The sequence below is a fragment of the Eleutherodactylus coqui genome, chromosome 7, assembly GCF_035609145.1.
Source record: "Eleutherodactylus coqui strain aEleCoq1 chromosome 7, aEleCoq1.hap1, whole genome shotgun sequence".
Lineage (NCBI taxonomy): Eukaryota > Metazoa > Chordata > Amphibia > Anura > Eleutherodactylidae > Eleutherodactylus > Eleutherodactylus coqui.
This window is the reverse complement of record NC_089843.1, coordinates 169407351-169428218: the sequence shown is the minus strand read 5'-3', so window position 1 is coordinate 169428218 and position 20868 is coordinate 169407351. Positions and strand designations below refer to the sequence as shown.

The window sequence follows — 20868 nt, the reverse complement described above, 5'->3', positions numbered from 1 at the left end:
TGTCTTCCCCAGGCTCTGTTTCCGAGCGCAAAGCGTCTGCCTTTATGCTTTGCAGGGAACTTCTCAAGATGCATAGCAGAGGAATGGTGACGCTAATGATTGCAGCATCGCCGCTCACCACCTGGGTAGACTCCTCAAATTTTCCAAGGACCTGGCAGATGGCTGCCAACCAGGGCCACTCTTCTGTAAATAATTGAGGAGGCTGACTCACACTGCGCCGCGCAAGTTGGAGTTGGTATTCCACTATAGCTCTACGCTGCTCATAGAGTCTGGCCAACATGTGGAGCGTAGAGTTCCACTGTGTGGGCACGTCGCACAGCAGTCGGTGCACTGGCAGATTAAACCAATGTTGCAGTGTCCGCAGGGTGGCAGCGTGCATGTGGGATTTGCGGAAATGTGCGCAGAGCTGGCGCACCTTTCCGAGCAGGTATGACAAGTGGGGGTAGCTTTTCAGAAAGCGCTGAACCACCAAATTAAAGACATGGGCCAGGCATGGCACGTGCGTGAGGCTGCCGAGCTGCAGAGCCGCCACCAGCTTACGGCCGTTGTCACACACGACCATGCCCGGTTGGAGGCTCAGCGGCGCAAGCCAGCGGTTGGTCTGCTCTGTCAGACCCTGCAGCAGTTCGTGGGCCGTGTGCCTCTTCTCTCCTAAGCTGAGTAGTTTCAGCACGGCCTGCTGATGCTTGCCCACCGCTGTGCTGCCACGCCGCGTGACACCGACGTGCTGCTGACACATCTAGATTGCGAGACAGAGGTTGCGTTGGAGGAGGAGGAGGAGGAGGGTGCTTTAGTGGAGGAAGCATACACCGCCGCAGATACCACCACCGAGCTGGGGCCCGCAATTCTGGGGGTGGGTAGGACGTGAGCGGTCCCAGGCTCTGACTCTGTCCCAGCCTCCACTAAATTCACCCAATGTGCCGTCAGGGAGATATAGTGGCCCTGCCCGCTTGTGCTTGTCCACGTGTCTGTTGTTAAGTGGACCTTGGCAGTAACCGCGTTGGTGAGGGCGCGTACAATGTTGCGGGAGACGTGGTCATGCAGGCCTGGGACGGCACATCGGGAAAAGTAGTGGCGACTGGGAACTGAGTAGCGCGGGGCCGCCGCCGCCATCATGCTTTTGAAAGCCTCCGTTTCTACAAGCCTATACGGCAGCATCTCTAGGCTGATCAATTTTGCAATGTGCACGTTTAACGCTTGAGCGTGCGGGTGCGTGGCGTCGTACTTGCGCTTGCGTTCAAACTGTGGCGCTAGCGACGTCTGGACGCTACGCTGAGAGACATTGCTGGATGGGGCCGAGGACAGCGGAAGTGAGGGTGTGGGTGCAGGCTAGGAGACGGTAGTGCCTGTGTCCTCAGAGGGGGGTTGGATCTCAGTGGCAGGTTGGGGCACAGGGGGAGAGGCAGTGGTGCAAACCAGAGGCGGTGAACGGGCATCGTCCCACCTTGTGGGGTGCTTGGCCATCATATGCCTGCGCATGCTGTTGGTGGTGCCTCCCCAGCTGATCTTGGCGCGACAAAGGTTGCACACCACTGTTCGTCGGTCGTCAGGCGTCTCTGTGAAAAACTGCCACACCGTAGAGCACCTTGACCTGTGCAGGGTGGCATGGCGCGAGGGGGCGCTTTGGGAAACAGTTGGTGGATTATTCGGTCTGGCCCTGCCTCTACCCCTGGCCACCGCACTGGCTCGGCCTGTGCCCACACCCTGACTTGGGCCTCCGCGTCCTCGCCCGCATCCACGTCCTATAGGCCTACCCCTACCCCTCAGCATGGTGTATTACCAGTGATTTGATTTCCCAGGCAGGAAAGAAAGTGGCGCAAGCCTGCAGCCAAAATAGAATTTTTTCCCTTGTTTTTCAAAGGACAAGCCACACTGCGTGTATTCAATGAATACTACTAAGTTTAATAACTGTGTTGTGGCCCTGCAAATGTGTCAGAGAACTGCAGTGATGCAAAGTTATTCGCTACAGCAGATCAGGGATTTCCCATGCAGGAAAGAAATTGGCGCAAGCCTGCAGCCAAAATAGAATTTTTTCCCTTGTTTTTCAAAGGACAAGCCACACTGCGTGTATTCAATGAATACTACTAAGTTTAATAACTGTGTTGTGGCCCTGCAAATGTGTCAGAGAACTGCAGTGATGCAAAGTTATTCGCTACAGCAGATCAGGGATTTCCCATGCAGGAAAAAAATTGGCGCAAGCCTGCAGTAAAACGTAGCTGGCTGCGTCTGATTATTTTTAACGTTCTGCACGCAGCACACACGTACCCAGAGCCATGAGGACTGTCAGAGGCAGGCGAAATAGAATTTTTTCCCTTGTTTTTCAAAGGAAAAGCCACACTGCGTCTATTCAATGAATAATGTACGTCTTCTGGCCCTGCCTACACAATTCTATCCCTGTAGTATTAATGCCGGGTGCAATGGTCTGCACAGCCGGTTTTGAGAAAAGAAAAAAAAATGCAACACTGCTAACAGCAGCCTGGACAGTACTGCACACGGATAGATGTGGCCCTAGAAAGGACCGTTGGGGTTCTTGAAGCCTAACACTCACTGCTAACACTCTCCCTGCCTAACCACCACTTCTGTCCCTATTGCAGGGCGCAATGCTCTGCAGATCCAATTGTGAAAAGAAAAAAAAAAATACAGTGCTAACACAGTACTGCACACTATTAGATGTGGCCCTGAGAAGGACCGTTGGGGTTCTTGAAGCCTACACTAACTCCTAACGCTCTCCCTACAGCAGCTCCAGCACGATACCACTGTCCCTCAGCTAACTCACAAGGCATCTGAGCCGAGCCGCGGGAGGTGCTGATTTTTATACTCAGGTGACATCTGATCGCCCCAGCCACTCACAGCAGGGGGGTGGTATAGGGCTTGAACGTCACAGGGGGAAGTTGTAATGCCTTCCCTGTCTTTCAATTGGCCAGAAAAGCGCGCTAACGTCTCAGAGAGGAAACTGAAAGTAACCGGAACACCGCGTGGTACTCGTTACGAGTAACGAGCATCCCGAACACCCTAATATTCGCACGAATATCAAGCTCGGACGAGTACGTTCGCTCATCTCTAATTCTCACTTTTGCACACGCAGATCGCACGCGCAAAGAAACCCATAGCATGCTCTATTTTAGTGTGCATTTGGGAGGCGCATACCCGCGATTGCGGCTGTTTCCCACGCCAGTGTGAACGGTCCCGTTTAGCTCAAAAAGTACAGTAAAATATTGTAAAGTTCAGTCAGCCTGCCAACAGAGATTTCTGTGGGATATTCAATGAAATTGTCATTAGATCATTAATCAGAAAACCACCTTACAGTTATCTGGCCTGTAGAATAGAGAGTTGGATACTCCAATAGTTGGTCAATAGTTTGTTGCATCCTGAACCTGCTGTCTATGTTATCAGCTGCGACAGTACAGCAAATGTGAACAAACTTCAACGCAGAAAACTTTGCTGCTTCAGGAAGCAGATGAAATAAGGCATCTTAGTAAATTCTGTACTTTACTAAGTGATTTTTTTCAATCATTAACTTCTTCCTGGAGCCAAGAGAGAAAAGATAACGCAGTGAGCACTGTTCTCCTTAACCCTTTCTGCATCAGAATGAAAAAATTGCTTACACGCATATGGTGTTACAAATCCTATCTTAGGGCGGCATCACAGAGGCGCATTTACGTTCACATTTGCAACCACAAAATCTGTGCACCAAATGCACAGCGAATAGAGCCCAAATGTGCAGCGAATTAAAAGGGTTCCTTCACATGTTTTTTGTCCGTGTGGAAAAAATATGCAACATGTTCCATTTTAGTGCACAAAAACTGCAATATTACGTGTTTAAATGAGAACACCTGGGCCTAGCAAGTCAGCTAATCCACCTACTAAGTCAGCTGACCCACCTACCGAGTCAGCTGACATGCTTACTAAGTATGCTGCCCCGCATACTTTAGCAAGGCACTGCCGGGAAAAACGTAAAAACGCCCGGCCAGCCAATATAGCGCTGCACGTTTTTACGTCGAGCCCAAAACATTGTTCTGGAAGTATGTTTGGGCCGGAATACGATGGGCTGCTGCATTGGCTACTATGGGAGCCTATGGCAGTAGTCGTAGGTGGGAGGGAGTTTAGCAGCGTGGCTGCTAAACTACCTCCCTCTATTCTCCTCCCCTTCCCCGTGCAGGCTCACCTTTCCTCCCCACTCAGTCTCTGCAATGGGAGGGGGCGGGACAGGGGCTAGGTGCTTGAAGGAGAGAAGTGTGCCAGAGATGACAGCGCCTGATGTGTGATGTATAATTTTTTTTTGAATGCACATAGGCTTATTTTTAAGGAAGGGCTTAAATTTTTAACCCCCCTGGAAATTTCATCAAAAGAGCGCTACAAAGTTGCACGTCTTTGTAGCGACAAAAAAATCACAATATTGCTGTTAGAAAATGCAGCAATATCGCACTGAACACAGATGCAATATCACTGCGATTTTCTCATGTCTATATTGTTGTTGCCCATTTGGAAGCGACCTTAAGGATACTTGAAAAATAGAATAATCAGATGCCCTCTGAAATGTATTAGAATCGTTTGGGTTTAGATTCTGTTAGCATCTGGAAGAAGTGTATGTGGTAAATTTAATCTTATAAATCGCTGTCTCCAGAATGATAATGAAGTTATTGAAGAAATCACAGATAGGATGCAAAAGGTAGCCAGACCTGGAATGGATGGAATCCTTATGACTTGTTTGGGGGGTGGTTCCACGTATATATCCCCAGAACAAAATGATGATGTCCTGTAAGCAAATAATGAACATGTTAGGACTGGCAGGGACAGATGGACAGGGGATCCCTACGCCAGCCCTCTCCCATGTCCCTACCTACTTGCCCCCCTGGGCTAGGCCCCAGTGCGACAACTGGGCGACAGTCCCTGCACTGCACTAGTGACAGGGACCCCAAAGAAGGAGGGACAGGGAAACCCGCAGGTGAGTACCACGTAGCTGAACAGGAAGCAACAATGGAGCAGACCAGGGAGTAGTCGGGAAACAGGCCGGGTCAAACCAAAAGACATGTGCGGAGTACAGGAAGGCAAAGCAGGGGCAGAGTCAAATGAAAAGCTGAAGTCAAAACACAAGGAGTCAGGTCAATAAACGAGGGTGTAGACAGAACAAGTCAAAACCAAACACTGGCAAGCAGAGTTTGAGCCAGCAAGTTATATATGCAGGACTCCCCACCCAGAGGGCCGGGGAGAAGTCACATGATGGCCGGAGGGAATCAAAAAGCCGCCTTCCCCTGGCGGCACACACTAGCCCGATCACAGAGCGGTCTACCAGCGGAGAGCGCCACCACGACCAACCACCAGAGTGGGAGAACCCCGGACAGAGCCGCCCGCCCAGGCCCCCGCAGCACCAGAACGGGCAGCCTGCACCCACCAGGCCCCGGGGCCCCCAGTGGAAACCCTGTATCTAACAGTGCATCAAACGGGAAAATGTGGTAGCTAGGCCTGGGAAGGAAATGGTTAATTGTTGATATAAAGGGTAGACCAGAACGTAATCAGACCTTGCATAGTTTCTGATCACTTACGCTTTCATAGACTAATATAGAAGGACTAAGAGGAAAATTTCTGAAATTTATCAGGCTCTCTTATACAGCAAATAAACACCTTCTCATATATCAAGTTGGAAAAGAGATTCAGATGTATTTCTTCCATCAGAGAAAGTAAAACAAATCTCACATAACTAACAGTCAAATCTAAAGTCCACACGATTCCAGGAAATAAACTATAAAATCATTTCAAGGTGATACAAAACTCCAGAACTTCTCAATAGAATCGATTCAAACTATTCTCGACTTTGCTGGCGGTGTCTTAAAGGGAAAGGCACATATTTACACCTTTGGTTCTCATGCCCATCACTTCAAGCGTTTTGGAACAATTTACAATCAATGATAAATACAATTCTGGGAACTAAAACTTCTTCTTTTAAACTTAACACCACTGACCATCAATAACACAAATACCCCTGCTTTCTTTTCTCATAAACCCAGCCAAAGTACTAATTCCGAGGCATTGGAAAGACACTTATCCCCCTTTCCCGCAGAATTTCCGCCCGTGCACGATGCCATAGAATTGCATTAGATAATGCAATGCTATGCCGACAGCCACGATTTGACTGCGTGAAAACTCACGCGATAAACAAATCACGGCATGTCCTATTTCTGAGCGAGCCTCACAGGGGCCCACACAGAAATGTCACTGGTGACGTGCTGACTCTGCACTGCGCCAGCCGGCACATTGCAGTGCAGAGAGAGAAGACGCCGGACGGGTGAGTATAAGCTCAATACCGGGGCACGGGTCGCATCCAGCTGTGAGAATTCTCGCAGCAGGATGCGACCCAGCTGTGTGCAGGCCTTACACATTACTTTACTTTTCAAACAAACCTGGATCTTGGAAACAGTCGCGTCCATAGTTATTTAGTTAACCTGTTTGTGCTCTGCATGTTCGCAGAGGAAATGTCTTCACCTTCATGTGTCTCCCCTTATCATTCAAATTAGAAGTTTTAATTAAATATGTATTTCTTTTGTTTCATCCCACCATTTTCTTTTCTGTACCCAACCCATAAAATTTACAAATAAAGAGTTTATATATATATATATATATATATATATATATATTTTTTTTTTATTTTTTTTAAATTACGGCTTTCTGAAGGAGCCACAATTGCTGCTTTCAAGGGAGGAGTATGAGGCACATAGCCATGTAGAAGGGGAGGAAATGGGAGGTGTAAGTTAGAAGAGTAACTGAAAAGTGTGTGTAGGGTTCACATTCATCTCCGGACAGCTTTGTGAAAGGAAGTATAACATGGCAACTGCTGGAAAAGTAAGAGCTCTAATGTGTCAAGATTAGAGATGAGCGAGCATACCCGCTAAGGTAAACTACTCGAGCGAGTAGTGCCTTATGCGAGTACCTGCCCGGTCGTCTCTAAAGATTCGGGTGCCGGCGGGGAGTGGCGGGGGAGAACGGGGAGGAACGGGGGGGGGGGGGAGGGGGAGATCTCTCTCTCACTCCCCCCTGCTCACTCCCGCAACTCACCGCTCTCCCCTGCCGGCAACCGAATCTTTAGAGACTAGCGGGCAGGTACTCGCATAAGGCACTACTCGCTCAAGTAGTACGCTCGCTCATCTCTAGTCCAGATCTTCCTCACTTGTGGAGTATGATAATATTCTAGCTGCTCCACTTATATAATTGTTTAATTTTTTCCATTCAGCAAATGATAATGTAAGAATATTTCCTGTTGGATTGCTTGGTGTTTGTCCTTGTTTAATGCCACTATATCTCTGAGCTTCCAGCTGAATGTGTGGCATTAATCTATTTGTAAGGCGAGTGAAGGCTTTGATACTGGCAGTCATTGCAGAAGAAATAGACTTTGTCCACTCCACGTCCTCTGCTTAAAAATGGGCAATGGAGCATTGTATTATGAAATGTTTTGTAGATCGCTTTGTGGGACCATGACCTTGCATTCCCAAATTTAGGGGTCATGCTGCTCTACAAAGATTTCTTTCTGACTCCATTTAGTTGGTGCAATTTAAAACCGTATGTGGTTTTTGTGAAATTCATCATGGCTTTCAGTACAATTGTAGTAAAAGTCTAAATGCTCCCTCAATCAGAAGTTACAAATCACCTGATACCTAAACGTTAGAGTACATTCACATGGCCGAGGGCAATAACGCAGACCAATATTTGAGCTTGTAAAATTACGATGTTCGCTGCAATTGTGTTGCGATTTGTGAGACAATCGCATCGCTGAACACATGATTTTCACGCTCGTGAAAACCACATGTATTTTTAATAGGAGAAATTAAACATGTACAAGGAGAAATTAAACATGTACAAGGAGAAATTAAACATGTACATGCGAGTGCCATGCAATCCCTTTTATTTTTCTTCTTTTCTCCCATTGGAAAAAATGGGCAAGATTTCTGCGAACTCAGAAAAATCGAGCATGCTGCGATTCTTCAATCTCCAAGCTGGGGGTTGCTGATTGGAGTCATAGTTTATGTGCTATTTATGATTCAAATAGAATATGTGGGGAATAAAGCCCAAACATTATGTAACATGTTACATGTGTCACTTTTTATTGCTCTTTGAATTCTTCCTGATGTTCCTCCCCAAAAGTTGGAAAGAATAACCCCAATTGCAAAAAAGTTTGGGTGCTGTGTAAAATGTAAAGAAAAAAATAATGCAATGATTTGGAAACCTCATATAACCATATTGTATTCAGAATAGAACATAGAACACATATCAGAAAGTGAAAGGGAGACATTTTTACATTTAATTAAAACAAAACTAACTCTTTAAGAAATTGATGGCAGCAACACATCTTGCAAAATTATTAACCTATAGAAGCTTAAACAAATTTAACAAAAATCCAATACGTATATCAAATATTACACCATTGGAAGCAACATGCTAGACATAAATAATAATATTAATAAGTAAAAAGCTTTATTAAAAAGCATATAAATAATCCAAGCTGCAGGTGCATATAGTAAAAAGAGGGAAAACCCAGCACACTGACACACGTTTTGCTGAGGCTTAGGGTGGGTGCACACGAGCGTGTTTTTGTGCGTGCATACGCACGCACAAAAACACGCTTGTATTTACAACAATGCATTCCCTGTGGTGTGTGCACATGTCCATGTTTTACAGGTGCGTGCCTGCAAAGATAGGACATGCGTGCACCGTAGGGAATGCACGCATTGTTTTCAATGGAGCTGCGGCTGCTGCCGGCGGCTCCATTGAAAACAATGGTCTGCCGGCTCCCTGCATTCTTTTTCAGGGAAGGGCTTTACATGTAAGCCCTTCCCTGAAAAAGAAAGATTTTAGTGTAAAAAGAAAAAATGCAGGTATTCTCTTCAATCGAGCCGCTGCTGCTGCCGGCGGCTCCATTGAAGACAATGGTCTGCTGGCACCACTAAATTGTTTTTCAGGGAAGAGCTTTACATATAGGCTCTTCCCTGAAAAGGAAAAATTTTGGTGTAAAAAAAAAATGCAGCCATTCACTTCGATGGAGCCGCTGCTGCTGCCGGAGGCTCCATTGAACATAACGGTCTGCTGGCACAACTGAATTGTTTTTCAGGGAAGAGCTTTACATATAAGCCCTTCCCTGAAAATCAAGTAAAAGTGATTTAAAAAACAAAAAAATAGATACTCACCTCCCTTTAGCTGCTGGGGCTCAGCCATGTCTTCTCCTGCTGTCCCCTGCACTGTGGTGCTGATCTATCAGCAGGCGGGGATTTAAAATCCCCTCCTGCTGAAAGAGCTGAATGTGATTGGCTGAGGTGCTGAGCCAATCACAGGCAGCTCTCCCTGAATGAATGACAGGTGAAAGCTGCCTGTGATTGGCTGAGCACCTCAGCCAATCACATTCAGCTCTTTCAGCAGGCTGGGATTTAAAATCCCCGCCTGCTGATAGATCAGCACCACAGTGCAGGGGACAGCAGGAGAAGACGTGGCTGTGCCCCAGCAGCTGAAGGGAGGTGAGTATCTATTTTTTTGTTTTTTTAAACCACTTTTACTTGATTTTCAGGGAAGGGCTTATATTCAAAGCCCTTCCCTGAAATCAATTGCCGACAGCAGAATCCTCTACCACAGCTGACATGTGTGACAGCTGTGGTAGAGAATTAAAGAATTCCTCTGCGGGGACACAGCAGCCGCAGACAGGTAAGTAATTTTTTTTTTTTACATTACTTTTAATTGGCTTTTCAGGGAAGGGCTTATGAAGCCCTTCCCTGAAAAGCCATTGACAGCTGCTGGGGCTCAGCGTTGACTTCTGCCGCTGTCAATGGCTCTGTAGCGCTGCTGAGCTATCAGCAGCTGGGGATTTAAAATCCCCACCTGCTGGTAGCTCTGATTGTGATTGGCTGAAGCACCTCAGCTAATCACAATTAGAGCTATCAGCAGGCAGGGATTTTAAATCCCCGGCTGCTGATAGCTGAGAGCTACAGAGCCAGGGACAGGAGCAGAAGTCAACGCTGAGCCCCGGCAGGTGGGTATTTTTTTTTTTTTTTCTATTTTAAAAGGCTTTTCAGGGAAAGGCTTATGAAGCCCTTCCCTGAAAAGCCACTAACAGCTGCTGGGGCTCAGCGGGGACTTCTGCCGCTGTCCCCGGCTCTGTAGCGCTGCTGAGCTATCAGCAGCCAGGGATATAAAAATCCCGCCTGCTGGTAGCTCTGATTGTGATTGGCTAAAGCACTTCAGCCAACCACAATCAGAGCTACCAGCAGTCCGGGATTTTAAATCCCCGGCTGCTGATAGCTCAGAACTACGGAGCCGGGGACAGCGCCAGAGGTCGCGTCTGAGCCCCGGCGGCTGAAGGGAGGTGAGTATTGTTTTTTTTTTATTTTTTGCACTATTTTAAATGTCTTTTCAGGGGAGGACTTATGAAGCCCTTCCCTGAAAAGCCATTGACGGGATGCCGACAGCAGGATTCTCTACCGCAGCTGTCATGTGTGACAGCTGCGGTTGAGAATTGAAGAATTCCCTTTTCTGCATCTGCCACAGATGTAGCAGCAGGGAATTTTTTTAACTAGCGGGGGTGAAGGAAACATCTGCCGCATGCGGCAGATGTGTTTTTCAAGTCCGCGGGGGTCACAGCAGTGGCGGAGAGGTACGTTTTTTTTTTTAAATGTTTTTGTTTTGCACTAAAATATTTCTTTTTCAGGGAAGAGCTTATATGTAAAGCCCTTCCCTGAAAAAGAATGCAGGGGGCCAACAGAGCATTGTCTTCAATGGAGCCACCGGCAGCAGCCGTGGCTCCATTGACAACAAGCACGCAGCTGTGTTCACGCGTGTTTTTGCTCGTACCTAGGTGCGGACGTATGTACGCACCTAAGTACGCACCAAAACACGCTCGTGTGAACGTACCCTTAGTCTGGAGTACAGGCTAAGCCTCAGTAAAATGCACGTTTGGTGTGGTGGGTTTTTTCTCTCTTTACTATATGCACTTGCAGCTTGGGTTATTTATATGCATTTTATAATTCATGACACTTATGTACTTAATGATTATACTAGTATTGCTTTATATAGATATATATTTTCTTTTCAGTGGGTGCTTTCAGATAGGCGGAATTGGTCCACATTCGACTGACAGATTCTGCACCAAAATCTGTAATGAGATTTGAGGGTTTTGGTGCTGGATTTGCAGAATAAGCTGCTGACTTGGAAGTAGCATAATTCTGCCACCTTGTGATTTGATGCAGAACTCCACTTGGATGGAAAATCATCCATGTCTTTACAGAAGGGTTTTTAAGGGGTTTTAATTTGGCCTGAACAGTGATGAAGCTTTAATGATCGTCGCTGACACTTTAAATGCATTTGATTTGCTTTTATGCTGTGGAAAAATCACAGGAACGGCGGACCAAGTGAGTATGAAAAGAGTCTCTCTGGACTCCACATCACCTAAACTAAAAGCACCATCACTTTAAAGACCGGTTCCCTTTAAGGCCTTAAGGACATGGCCTATTTTGGCGTTGAGGACCAAATGATTTTTTGTGTTTTTTCATCTCCATTTTTCAAAAGCCATAACTTTTTTATTTTTCCGTTGACACGGCCGTATAAGGGCTTGTTTTTTGCTTGGCAAACTGTAGTTTTTATTGGTTCCATTTTTGGCTATATAGACTATATGGTAAAACTTTTATTTTTTTTGTGATCGAAGGGAGAGAAAACATATCAATTCTGCCATAGATTTTAAATTTTTTTTTTTAAGCGTTAATTATGCAGCATAAATTATACACTACATTTTTTTCTGCGGGACGGTACGGTTACAACGATACCAAAATTCTTATATTTTTTTTAGGTTTTTCCACAATAAAAACCCTTTTTTTTTTGGAAATTATTGTTTTTTTTCTAAAATCACTGCATTCAAAGTCCAATAACTTTTTTATTTTTCCATGGACGGAGCTCTATGAGGGCTTTTTTCTTGCAAAACAAGCTGTAGTTTTGGTTTTTATTTGGGGTACACATGTTTTTTTTACCACTTTTATTGCGTTTTCGGGAGGCAAAATGCTAAAAATTAGCAATTTGATTCAGTTTTTTAGCGTTTTTTAAAATGCTTTTTGCCATGCAAGATAAAAAGCATGCTCAATTCATTATGGACACGTCAATACCAAATATGTGGGATATTACATTTTTTAAATTTTTTCTAATATGAGAAAAAGCATTAAAAAAGGGTGTTTTAACATTTTTTTTTTTCATTTTTATTTTTTGTACTTTATTTTGCTCTTATTTTTACACCATTTTTGTCCCTTTTGCGGAAAATACCTCACTTCCATGACATACCCTTACGTCATGGCGAGGGAAGGGGTTAAACAGCAAATAGAATTGATGACATGTTTTGAAGGCAGAACTAGGCATGAATCTAAACTGCCTACAGCTTCTAATTATGCTTACAAGATTAGAAATAAAGGCTGCCAGGTACTATCAATTGCAATCTATGTCTTTGAATTCATTGACTGGTTTGGACTTGAGCAAAATGTATGAGCTCTAGCTCACGACCTGAAGGTTGCAAGTTCAAACCCCGCATGGTTCAGATAGCCGACTCAAAGTTGACTCAGCCTTCCATCCTTGCGAAGTCGGTAAAATGAGTGCCCAGCTTGCTGGGGGGTAATAAATAAATTATTTGAAAGCGCTGTAGAATAAGTTGGTGCTATAAAAATAAAAAGATTTATTTATTTTTATTTATTTATCTTACAATTTCAGTATTTCTACTCAAATAGAAGCCATTTCTGTTTCAAATTTTGGACATATTATGGACATTATCCAAGGACATTCCAGGCGTTAAGGTTGGGACATCGATACAAAAATATTGATAGTCGATAGTATCAACTATCGACTATCGCTGAACAAGCTATCGATTATTGTAGAATATCGGTGGATAACTATCGATATTTCCATATATCGACTTTTTTTAAAATGCTGTATAAAAATAAAACATGTCTAGGGTTAATAAAGCAACACAATCAGCAAAAAAATTTTAAAACTTTAAACTCTATTTATTATTAATTTATAACTATTAATAACATCATGAAAATATATTAAAGTTACAAATGAAAATAAAAAATTACAGATGAAACATATAATTAAAATTAGGAATATGAAAAGAAGTTTTTTTATCATTGGCCCCAATAATTATTAACTTATGAGCCAAGAAATATTAATTTGCTCACATGCTCTCCCTTCAAAATGCTCCTTCGAGCAGACAGAATTTCATCAGCTTTTGAAAACATTATTTCTGCAGGAACTGAAGTAGCAACTACAGAAAGATATTTTCAATGCAGGGCCTGGTAATGCGAATGCAGTGCCCCGAACGCAGATGGGTCTCCTATCTTTTCTATGGGCACCGCGTTCACGTTAGACACTGAACGCACGACATGTCACGTCTCCTTTTCTGGACGTGACCTTCATGCGTTCAGCGCAGCCCTTTTATTTAGAAAGCATTGCCCACAGCCATCGCATTAGATGCAAGCGCTCAGAGCCTGCATCTAACGCGATGAACAAACGCATGTGGAAAAGGGGCCTAAGACCCCACTTTTTCTGAGAGTCGTTTTGCCTGGAGCAAACCTTATTGGTAACAAAGAGTCACCTGACACTTTCCAAAAGTTTCTAGAATTTGTTTATAAGTTCAATAGTGCCGAAAGAAAAACTACATCCTGTACCAACACAAAGAAGATGGTCACTAGACCAAAAGACACGTTTCTTCTTTACAAAAATCAATATTATGTTGCATTAAACTATTAATGTTACCGATATATCAGACATAATGATAATCGATGAAAAGTATCGCCAAAGCATTAGCGATATATCGATATTTCGATGTTTTCGATGTCCAACCTTACCAGGTGTTGGGGAAGGCAGGGTACAATTACAATTTTAAAAATTTGATCTGAGAATGAGTTGAAAATTGTGAATAGGAGTGGATGTTATTTTTTTACTTATGCAGCTGACTATCATTGGTTTTGTTATTTCACATTCAGGTCATCAAATGTAAGGCTGCTGTTTGCTGGGGACCTAAACAACCACTCAGCATAGAAGAGATTGAGGTTGCACCACCAAAGGCTCACGAAGTCCGCATAAAGGTAATATTTCCTGCAACCTCACCCTTTCACACCATAAATCCCTCTACAACCAGATAAACACATGCACAGTGATCTCTACCGCTTCTACAGTTATCTCCATTGCTACTACAGTGACCTCCACCACTGCTACAGTGACCTCTATCGCTACTACAGTCACCTCTACTGCTGCTACAGTATTCATAACTTGCTGTATTAGCGGTGCATATGAATAAAGTGTGTGTCAAACAGCACAAATTAGTATGCACAATATAATGGTGACACTAGTCACCAGTTACTTCACTGGCAGTTGTAGTCCAAGGATATGGTTTGTTGAAGAAGGTAGTTATGTACCCCAACAGTCCAAGTCAGGGAACCCCTTTACATGCAGATATATTTTGTATTATATGAATTAGAGGGCAACAGTCTTAACATAGACACTGTTGACCTTTTACATCCCCCTGGTTCAATTGTTGTTGTGTTTCGCACCACATCAGGCAATCATGTAGACCCTGAACTTAGTTATCTGTGCAGGGGGCTGCTGACAGATGGCTGGCAAACAGCTGTCTTCATGCCCCCCTCCATGCTGTTCTGGCCATGAAAGTGGTGAAAACTCATGATGAGTCTGCAAAGCAGGTAAAGGCAGCTCATAAGATGATCCCCAGTGGAGAGTTAAAGATGGTGTTGACTCTTCCTTAGCTATGACACCCAACAAGGACAGGCTCTACAGCATCTTTCACAGCCTTATTTTTCTTAGTGTCATCCTAGACCTCTGATAAGATCTGGCCTCCACAATAGTCTACCACACTCTGGGCGTATTTGGTACACTGCCCCCTCCTACAAGTTCTGATTTGATTGACTGATGGTGCACAAATAAATGTTCTCCACTAACTTCTTCCTCCACCAATCCTTAGCTATGTTTCATGCTGAAACACAGGATAGTTCAGTCACCTGTGGCCATGGATCTTCTCTGCCATGGGACCAGTTACCAGCCCTAAGACCCACCATTCCAGCTGGATCATTCATTACTCTGACTATCATTTGCTGCTCTAAGGTCTCCTTCTATTGGAACAGTGGCTGACTGCCACAACCTCGCCTCACATTTCCCATTCCATTGTGCAGTGGGCCACTCCTCAGTGGGTGCTAGGGTCTTGCTTTCCTCAATAGCCTAAAGATTCATGAAATTGACAAAATGTTTCACAAGAAGAAATTGTTGGCTTGACAGTTTCAAACATGTTGAGGGGCTTTATATTGGGAAAAAAGGACAAAAACTGAGAGCCAGGATGAGAACACTGCGCACCACCATTGTGGTGCGCAGTGTTCTACAGTGCATAGTAGTATCGACTGCAGTAGTTGTGAACGTCACCCTACGTCCGTGCTGAGCATGGTGCTCGTGTGCCACACGGGCGTGACGATGTCTTTAGATTTGTTCCATTTTGCCTGAGGGAGGTCAAAAGATCGCAATAAGATCATGTATTTTTGTTAGACATTAAAAGGTATCATATCTACAAGATTACTTGATTTCTCTTACTGAGAACAATCACATTTTTATAAAAAATCCTGCAGCATGGGTATCATTCCAAGCATCATAGGCAATATACCTTATTATGCATTCCAATCTTCAAGATCAGCAAGACATTTCCACAACTACCTCATTCATCCCCACTGTTAACCCCGTCAAGACAGAGCCAGTTTTAGCAGTGGCGTTTGTCTTTTGTTTTTTTTTTTCAATCCCCACCTTCTTATTATTTTTTTCTTTAACCTAGCTGTATGAGGCTTATTTTTTAGCTATCTTCTGTTCCAGCCTTTTCGATTGGGCGTCAACTATATAATATAGTTAGCATCTGTTGCATATGGAACAGACACACTCCTAAGCCCACTCCCAGCAACTTTCACCATTTATACAGTACTAGCTGATATACCCGGCTTCGCCCGAGTTAATTTGGTACTGGTGTTTATCTGGTGTTCACACGGAAAATCTTATGAAGTCGTAGTTACTTTAGAGATACTGAGGAAAAACATATGTTCACCATTTTGCATAGTTCTCTGCGTTACCCAGGAAACACCACGTGGAGGTAACCATGTGACGTTTCCTTCATATAAAATGACATCAGGAAGTGAGAGAATTAGATTACGTACATAAAATTTGGACACTAATTCTTTTGCGCTTAGAATTGAATAATCGAGTTGGGAACCATTAACTTTTCATATTTATGACACAATCAATGCTTGTGCCAAATTTCATGTTTCTATGACATTGGGAAGTTAGAGATTTAGATTATGTACGTAACATTTGGACGCTAATTCTTTTGCGCATAGAATTGAATAATGGAGTTGGGACCCATTAGCTTTCCCTATTTATGACATAATCAATGCTCGTGCCAAATTTCCCGTTTCTATGACACCGGAAAGTGAGAAAATTACATTCCGCACGTAAAATTTGGACGCTAATTCTTTTGCGCATAGAATTGAATAATCGAGTTGGGACCCATTAGCTTTTCCTATTTATGACATAATCAATGCTCGTGCCAAATTTCCAGTTTCTATGACACCGGAAAGTGAGAAAATTACATTCCGTATGTAAAATTTGGATGCTAATTCTTTTGCGCATAGAATTGAATAATGGAGTTGGGACCCATTAGCTTTTACTATTTATGACATAATCAATGCTCGTGCCAAATTTCCTGTTTCTATGACACCGGAAAGGGAAAAAATTACATTCCGCACGTAAAATTTGGACGCTAATTCTTTTGTGCATAGAATTGAATAATCGAGTTGGGACCCATTAGCTTTTCCTATTTATGACATAATCAATGCTCGTGCCAAATTTCCCGTTTCTATGACACCGGAAAGTGAGAAAATTAGATTCCGTACATAAATTTGGACGCTAATTTTTTGCACATAGAATTAAATAATGGAGTTGGGACCCATTAGCTTTTCCTATTTATGACCTAATCAATGCTAGTGCCAAATTTCCTGTTTCTATGACACCGGAAAGTGAAAAAATTACATTCCGCACGTAAAATTTCAATGCCAATTCTTTTGCGCTAGAATTGAATAATGGAGTTGGGACCTATTAACTTTTCCTATTTATGACATAATTAATGCTCGTGCCAAATTTCCCGTTTCTATGACACCGGAAAGTGAGAAAATTACATTCCGCACGTAAAATTTGGACGCTAATTCTTTTGCGCATAGAATTGAATAATCGAGTTGGGACCCATTAGCTTTTCCTACTTATGACATAATCAATGCTCGTGCCAAATTTCCCGTTTCTATGACACCGGAAAGTGAGAAAATTACATTCCGCACGTAAAATTTCGACGCCAATTCTTTTGCGCTAGAATTGGATAATCGAGTTGGGACCTATTCGTTTTTCCTATTTATGACATAATCAATGCTCGTGCCAAATTTCCCGTTTCTATGACACCGGAAAGTGGGAAAATTACATTCCGCACGTAAAATTTGGACGCTAATTCTTTTGCGCATAGAATTGAATAATCGAGTTGGGACCCATTAGCTTTTCCTATTTATGACATAATCAATGCTCGTGCCAAATTTTCCGTTTCTATGAGACCGGAATGTGAGAAAATTAGATTCCGTACGTAAAATTTGGACGCTAATTCTTTTGCGCATAGAATTGAATAGTGAAGTTGGGACCCATTAGCTTTTACTATTTATAACATAATCAATGCTCGTGCCAAATTTCCCGTTTCTATGACACTGGAAAGTGAAGAAATTACATTCCGCACGTAAAATTTCGACGCCAATTCTTTTGCGCTAAAATTGAATAATCAAGTTGGGACCTATTAACTTTTCCTATTTATGACATAATCAATGCTCGTGCCAAATTACATGTTTCTATGACACCGGAAAGTGAGAAAATTAGATTCCGTACGTAAAATTTGGACGCTTATTCTTTTGCGCATAGAATTGAATAATCGAGTTGGGACCCATTAGCTTTTCCTATTTATGACCTAATCAATGCTCGTGCCAAATTTCCCGTTTCTATGACACCGGAAAGTGAAAAAATTACATTCCGCACGTAAAATTTCAATGCCAATTCTTTTGCGCTAGAATTGAATAATGGAGTTGGGACCTATTAACTTTTCCTATTTATGACATAATCAATGCTCGTGCCAAATTTCCCGTTTCTATGACACCGGAAAGTGGGAAAATTACATTCCGCACGTAAAATTTGGACGCTAATTCTTTTGCGCATAGAATTGAATAGTGAAGTTGGGACCCATTAGCTTTTACTATTTATAACATAATCAATGCTCGTGCCAAATTTCCCGTTTCTATGACACTGGAAAGTGAAGAAATTACATTCCGCACGTAAAATTTCGACGCCAATTCTTTTGCGCTAAAATTGAATAATCAAGTTGGGACCTATTAACTTTTCCTATTTATGACATAATCAATGCTCGTGCCAAATTACATGTTTCTATGACACCGGAAAGTGAGAAAATTAGATTCCGTACGTAAAATTTGGACGCTTATTCTTTTGCGCATAGAATTGAATAATCGAGTTGGGACCCATTAGCTTTTCCTATTTATGACCTAATCAATGCTCGTGCCAAATTTCCCGTTTCTATGACACCGGAAAGTGAGAAAATTACATTCCGCACGTAACATTTCGACGCCAATTCTTTTGCGCATAGAATTGAATAATCGAATTGGGACCCATTAACTTTTCCTATTTATGACATAATTAATGCTCGTGCCAAATTTCCCGTTTCTATGACATTGGGAAGTGAGTGATTTAGATTATGTACGTTAAATTTCGACGCCAATTCTTTTGTGCTAGCATTGAATAATCGAGTTGGGACCCAATTACTTTTCCTATTTTGGAGATAATCTATGCTTGCGCCAAATTTCATGTTTCTACGACATCGGGAAGTTGGAGAACTTTTGGCGAGTCAGTCAGTGAGTCAGTCAGTCAGTGAGTCAGTGAGGGCTTTCAGCTTTATATATATAGATAAGATAGATATAGTGATTAGTTTAAAAATGTATAAATTATATGTATTGTTTGATAGAACTGACACTGTATAATCTGTTCATTATATGAGAAACATTACCTGTTGACCGTATTTGCTTCATGTTGTTTTTTCCCCCCAAAATTTAAAATTTAGGAGAATTACAAAAAAACTGTGTGCAAGTAACTAATCCCATGGCAAGTCCTTGTAGATAGACCATGAATGTATATGAAACATTGACAATTACTAATAGAGATGAGCAAACTTTTCAAAAGTTTGGTTTGGCCTGTTTTCCGAATTTCGTGAAAAAGTTTGCTCAGAATCAAATCAGAAGTTTGAAAAAACAGGTGATGGTGATGATGGTGCTGCCTACTCAATGTATCTAGCTCACTGGTTAGCACTGCTGCCTTGCAGTGGTAAAATCCTAGGTTCAAAGCTCACCAAGGACAACATCTACATGGAATTGGAAAACTCCAAGCAAATGTTGTTTTTGGTTAACACTGAGCCTCCATGCTTCTTTCTTCGCTAAAAAGAAGAACAAGAAGACACACCAGGAGAACATAAAAACTCCATACAGAAATTGTCCTTCGTAAATACATAGATCTTAGGAGATATTCTAGGCAAGGTAAACAGACCTTTCTGCTGTAAATGTAACCATGGATTATGCAGTCTGTGATATTTTAGTTAGACTTGGTAGTATCTCAATTTCACTCCCAAGAGTTCAATGTACAGTAAAATGTTATGTATTCCTCCAGATTGTGTCAACTGGAATTTGTCGTTCAGATGATCATTTCATAGGTGGTGAAATAAGTAACATAAAATTCCCTGTCATACTGGGCCATGAAGCTGCTGGGATTGTAGAGAGTGTTGGCAAAGGAGTAACAAATCTGCAACCTGGTAAGACTTGTAATTTCAAAGATTGCTAACTTATTGGCAAAAAATATTAGCTCATATAGATTTAATTGCTGAAGTAAGCATTGAAAAAGGAAAGGGGTCTAAAGCCCCATTTAGACGGGAAGATCTGTCGGGCAAACAATGCCCGACACTCGTCCCCGCATGTATTAGCTCATGTGCTTTTGCACAGGAGCGAATATTGTTACTTCACAGCAGGGCAGCTGGAGGATATTTCTCTCCTTGCTCTCTCCCACCCCTCTCCATTCACTTAACATAGCGGCTGTTCAGTACTGAACGGCTGCTATTTACACTGAACAATCATCGTTCAGGAAATTCTGCTGGGATTGCAGAGAGTGTTGGCGAAGGAGTAAGAAAATGCAACCTGGTAAGTCTTGTAATTTGAAGGATTGCTAAACTAATGGTAAAAAATATAAACTCACATAGATTTAATTGCTAAATTAAGCATTGAAAAAGGAGAGGGGTTGAAAGCTGCTTTCACATCTGCGTCAAGATTTCCATTTTCCTGCTTTGGTTGGGGAGCAAAAAAGTGGAATTCCCTGGCCAAACTGGTCTCTCTTATGACGGAACTGAACAGGGCTGAATGGACCCCATTGACTATAATGGGGTTTGTTCAGCTTCTGCACAGCTGCCCGCGATTTTACTGGAAGAAAAGGTGCAGCATGCAGCGCTACTTCGTGCTGCATCTACAACGGAACACCTGAGTGGAGGCTCCAGTGCAGATGTGAACTCCGCATAAAACACACATCAACGGCTATGTACAACTTTTTACAAGTTTTTTGTTGTTGTTGCTCAGTCATGTAAAATGAAACAACTTTGCAAATAGTTTTGATTAAAGATTAGAGATGAGCGAACGTGTTCGTCCGAACTTGATATCCGTGCGGATATTAGGGTGTTCGGGATGTTCG

General features: G+C 42.9%; 1 protein-coding gene across 1 annotated transcript in view; it reads left to right on the top strand.

Annotated features, from left to right (window-relative positions):
* The first annotated feature begins 6784 nt into the window (after window positions 1-6784).
* LOC136573619 (alcohol dehydrogenase 1-like) overlaps window positions 6785-20868 on the top strand; it is a 43278-nt gene continuing 29194 nt past the window's right edge. Inside the window, exons 1-3 of the mRNA XM_066574891.1 lie at window positions 6785-6837; window positions 13992-14093; window positions 19804-19945. Coding sequence (XP_066430988.1) covers window positions 6820-6837; window positions 13992-14093; window positions 19804-19945 — 262 coding nt within the window. The 5' untranslated portion in view covers window positions 6785-6819. The remainder of the gene's footprint in view (window positions 6838-13991; window positions 14094-19803; window positions 19946-20868) is intronic.